This window comes from Dipodomys spectabilis, unplaced genomic scaffold (genome assembly GCF_019054845.1).
Source record: "Dipodomys spectabilis isolate Male_0828 unplaced genomic scaffold, ASM1905484v1 ptg000003l, whole genome shotgun sequence".
In the NCBI taxonomy this organism is placed as follows: Eukaryota; Metazoa; Chordata; class Mammalia; order Rodentia; family Heteromyidae; genus Dipodomys; species Dipodomys spectabilis.
This window is the reverse complement of record NW_024870680.1, coordinates 7190756-7195249: the sequence shown is the minus strand read 5'-3', so window position 1 is coordinate 7195249 and position 4494 is coordinate 7190756. Positions and strand designations below refer to the sequence as shown.

Below are 4494 nucleotides of genomic sequence, written 5' to 3'. Positions count from 1 at the left end.
TAGCACCATGGAATTAATCTTTTAAAAAAAAAAAACACTTGGAAGAAAATTCAGACAGCAGGCTTCTAGGGTTGCAAAAGTTCTTTCCATTATTATCAAGTTTCCTCATTCTATTTCCTTCAATGCTTCACAAAAGTTTTATACAGAAGAAAATGATTTAGGGCTCACATGAAGGGATGGTGGGGTTTGGAGAGATGGGAGAGAAAAGGGTGGCATCATTCAAGATGCATCATGGAACACTTGCTGAACAACTACTAAAAGACTTTCAAAATAAATTTAAAAATTAAAAACAAAATAAAGTGTATATCATCACTTGATATGCACTTGGTTGTTTTTTTCATGTAAATTCTTTTCTGGGAATATCAAGGTAATGTATAGGTTTTTGCAAACATGGACCTGGATTTTACAATCTGTTTTAATAAGGTTGAGGGTTTGACTTTCTAACATCTAGATGCTCTGTCAGTCTATCCTGCCTGCCTGGAACAGAGCAACTTTCCTTTACAATACCATCAGTAGATACATCCCCTGTGTCTTCTAAGTTATCTCCCCTCACGTGTTCACTTGTGTGCCTCTGCTTTCCCTCCAGCTGCTCTCTTCCCACCCAGTCCTCCCCATTCTGTCCAACTGTCTTTATCATCTGCCATACTCATCGCTGCTTTCCCTGTTATGTTTCAATTTCCCACTGACAGCAGCTAAAGACCTATTTCTCCAGGATCCTTTCAGGTGATTTCATTCACCCACGTTTTATTCAAGGAATCAGAGGGTTATTTGGAAACCTCATACTTTTCACCATTCACTGTCATTATTAGAGAGAATATACTTATATGAAATGAGGACAGCTGGTTGCTGATGGCTCATTCCTTTAACCCCAGTTATTCAGGAGGCTGAGATCTAAGGATTGTAGGTTGAAGCCAGCTCCCGCAGGAAAGTCCATGAAACTCTTAGCTCCAATTAACCACCAGAAAGCCAAGAAATTGTGTTAGCATGTTAGCTCTATGTTAAAAAAAAAAAAAAAAAAAGTTCAGGGATAGTGGCCCAGACCTTAGAGGCAACTCCCAAGACTGGAACAAAAACTAAATAAATAAAGAGAAACCAAATGTAGGCACAGTGGGAGGCCAGAATGGGATTGGAAGAAAGATGTAAAGTTATGCAGCCTGGAAACAATTCAATCATGAGGCAAATGGTTGGACCAAGAAGGACATGAGGTCTCCCGTGTCTCCTAATTACTTCCAGGCAGTATGGCTGCTCAAGAGCGTTTTTTGTGATGTGTATATTTCACCTCTGAGCTACCCAAGGGGTTGTGACTGAAAAGTGAAGGAACACTGCCACCCCCTTCCCAGGAAACTTAACATGCAAACGAAGATATAACCCTGCCTCCTCTCCACCTTCCCAAGTGGTTGGTAAAGCAGAAAGGGGCAGGTGAGAAATGGACTCAGAGATTTGCAAGAAAAGCAAACCAATATCAGAAAGAGCAATGAGAAGCCAGGAAAGAAAGAAGAAAAGAAATCAATGCCCAGGAACCATGGGAAGGGGTGGAAGAAAGGGGCAGAAGGAAACCTTAAAAGAGACAGAGAAGAAAATCACACCCAGGGACCAGCACTAGGAAGGCAGCAGTGGCCTGGTATCCTGAGTTACACTCTCACCACAGGAGAAACTCTCCTCTAGGAAAACACATCAATAACAACATATCTCCGTTCCATTCTTTTCCACATAGACTTTAATTCGTGATGCATTCAAAGGGGAAGGACCAGCGCACACTTCAGAAGAGTGAACTACACGAATTTCTGCGCTCTTTGCTGAAAGGTTGGAGACGGAACAGGTGGCCACAGAAGCCACCTCGGGTCCCCTTGGCCACGACCAACCAACCTTGTTTGTTTTTGTTTGTTTTCTTGGATTCCTCTGATCCACAAGGAATTTAACGATGGCTTTAATCACGATGAAACCAAACGACGCTGTTATGAAAACAACTCCCCAAATTCCTCTTCTTTTTTCTGAAGTTCCTTTTATTAATTGAATCATTTTTTTAAAATCCGTCTTCACCTCCATGTGCATTTTTCCCATCGTTCTCCGGGGTTTAGGAGAGACCCAGACGGGGGCGCTCCCCACAACAGTTCTGATGGGTGGTCAGGGTACCCCGCAGTCAATCCTGGTGTGTCCCCTCTTCCCCGGGCGCCCCTTCCCAAACCCCATCCTGTCTCCAAAGGCTGGCGTACGCCGTGCGACTGTAGCCGGCGCTGTAGTCGTAGGACACCTGAGGGGGCGCGGGCGGCAGGGCGCAATCGGCGAAGAAGGGGCCGAAGGAGGCCAAGTGGCCGGGCCCGTCCTCCGCGCCCGGAGCGTCCGCGGCGGCGGCGGCGGGATAGAGGGGCCGCAAGGGCTCGTTCAAGGTCAAGCCACCGCGGGCTGCGGTCAGGGACGATTTCTTGGTCGGGGGACCACTTGGGGTGCTCCAAGGATCGGGATACAATAGGTTCCCCACTAATGCCGGTGGTGGCTCAAAGAGGCCAGGCTCCAGCTCCAAAGGTGCCCGCAGGACCGCGGCCCCGGCGGGGAACACGTCGAGAGGCTCCGCGGCCAGCAAGACGCCCGCCTCCGCGCCCGTGCCATAGTCGGACCCCAGCAACTCGAAGAACTCCACGGCCTCCGCCCCTTTCTCCAGGTCTCCCAGACTCACGCCGGACCCCGACGGGCTACACCCGCTGCTGCCTCCGCCCGCGCGGGACGGCTCGGTGAAGAAGGACGGTGGCAAGTTGCGAGCCCGCAGCGGAACCTTCCTGGCGCCCGGGGCTGGCGTGCCCCCCGCCGGGCCGGCCGCGTCCCTACCTGCTCCGCCGGCGATCGCTGCCCCCAGCCCGGGCTCCGGCACGGCCAGCGCCCCGCCGGCGGGCTCGGCGCCCCCGGGGAGATGGCGCAGCGAGTCGAAGAGCGCGGCCAGGCTCCGGCTCTGCAGGTTGGCGGCCGCCGCGGCCTGCGCCGCCTCCCGCCGGGGGGCGGCCTTGCCCGAGGCCGGGGCAGCGGCGCTGGGGGACGCGAGCGGCCGCCTGGCGGGCGTGTCGGCGGCTCCCGGGGAGGGTGGGCCGGGGGGCGCGGCGCCCATGAGGCCGCTACAGCGCTTGATCTGCTTCTGCAGGTACTTGCGATGGTTCACCTTCCGCTTGGACTTGCCAGGTTTATCCAGCGCCAGCTTGATGTTGCTGGACGCCGAGTCGATGAAGCTGAGGAGGTCGCGGGTGGCTTCGCGCAGGTCTCCACCCTCGGCTCCCGACAGCAGCGCGCCCGTGGGCGCCCCAGTCTCTTCATCCTCAAAGCAGCAACCCTTGTCCAAGCCTGCGAAGGCGCTCCCCAGCCCATCTTGGGGGCCCCCGAAGCCGAAGGGCACGAACGGATGAGTGCTCAGGAGCGCCGCTTGCACCGCCATCGTCCCGGCTCTCAGGCTGTCCACACGGCCGCCCGTGCGCCCCCGGCCGGATCCCGCCCAGCCGCGGCGCGCGCCGCGCTGCCCCCTCGCTCCCGGCCCAGCGCGCCGCTCACCTCTCCCGCGAGCTCATTAGATCTTGTGAACGAGGGGCGGAGGGACCGGCAAGGCGACCGCCCCGGTGGCAGAGGGGAGGGGCTTGTTGCCCAAAGCAGGGGAAGGGGGGGTGCCGGTTTTCTTGTTTTATGTGCTTTCTCGAGGCTTAGTTTCCTTAGTCCCTTTTTTCTTTCCTTTCCCTCCCTCCCTCCCTCCCTCCCTCCCTTCCTTCCTTCCTCCCTTCCTCCCTCCCTCCCTTTCTTCCTTCCTTCTTTCCTTCCCTCCCTCTCTCCCTTCCCTGTGTCCCAGGGTGCTTCTTTTGGCTGAAGAAGGCCTGTCCTCAAACTCCAGCTCAAGTCCTTTAGAAGGTCCCCTAGGCAGCAGAGAAGGCAACAGAGCCAGAGAAATGCATCAGGTGGGTTCCATTCCTAGTTCTGGTAACAGTAACAGCCAACAACAACTTGGCTTTTGCCTGCGTCAGTCATCATCTATGTATTACCTCCTTTAATCCTGGGACAACAGCCTGTTGGCCTCAGTGCTCACAAAAGAGAAGGAGACCAATATTTCTTCAAGCTCTAGTTCTGTTACTAAGAGTCAAAACTGAGTTTCCCCAGGACCCCTTAGTCCAGAGCTCTGTCTTTTGCCCCTTGATTGTAAAAGTAACAACTAGTTTATAGTAATGTTGATGCCAGCATCTGGGCCATCTTTTATTAGAACAAAGCACACAGCAAAGGAAAAAGGAAGCAGTCACCCTAAGTCAGCTTTTCCTTAAGAGAGAGTTATAGATGTATATGAAACTCTTAGCCTATTGAGAAGAAAAATGGATTGGAACCTCTCCCTTAACTGCCATGCCACTTAGGTTGTCTTGCAAACTTCTGTTGCACTTTGAAGATCTCCTTGAAGTTCACTTAGATGCATTTCTACCTTGGGATTGAGAAGGAGAGCAAGTAGAGAAGTTTTGGGTTCTGGCCTCTCCACTCAAT

The 4494-nt window shown here is 53.1% G+C and overlaps 1 protein-coding gene across 1 annotated transcript; it reads right to left on the bottom strand.

Moving 5' to 3' along the window:
• Positions 1–1725: 1725 nt before the first annotated feature.
• On the bottom strand, positions 1726–3418 carry Fam181b (family with sequence similarity 181 member B). Its single transcript, XM_042688716.1, has one exon. The coding sequence runs from the start codon at positions 3416–3418 to the stop codon at positions 2141–2143; it is 1278 nt and encodes a 425-aa protein (XP_042544650.1). The 3' UTR covers positions 1726–2140.
• Between the last annotated feature and the right edge of the window lie 1076 nt (positions 3419–4494).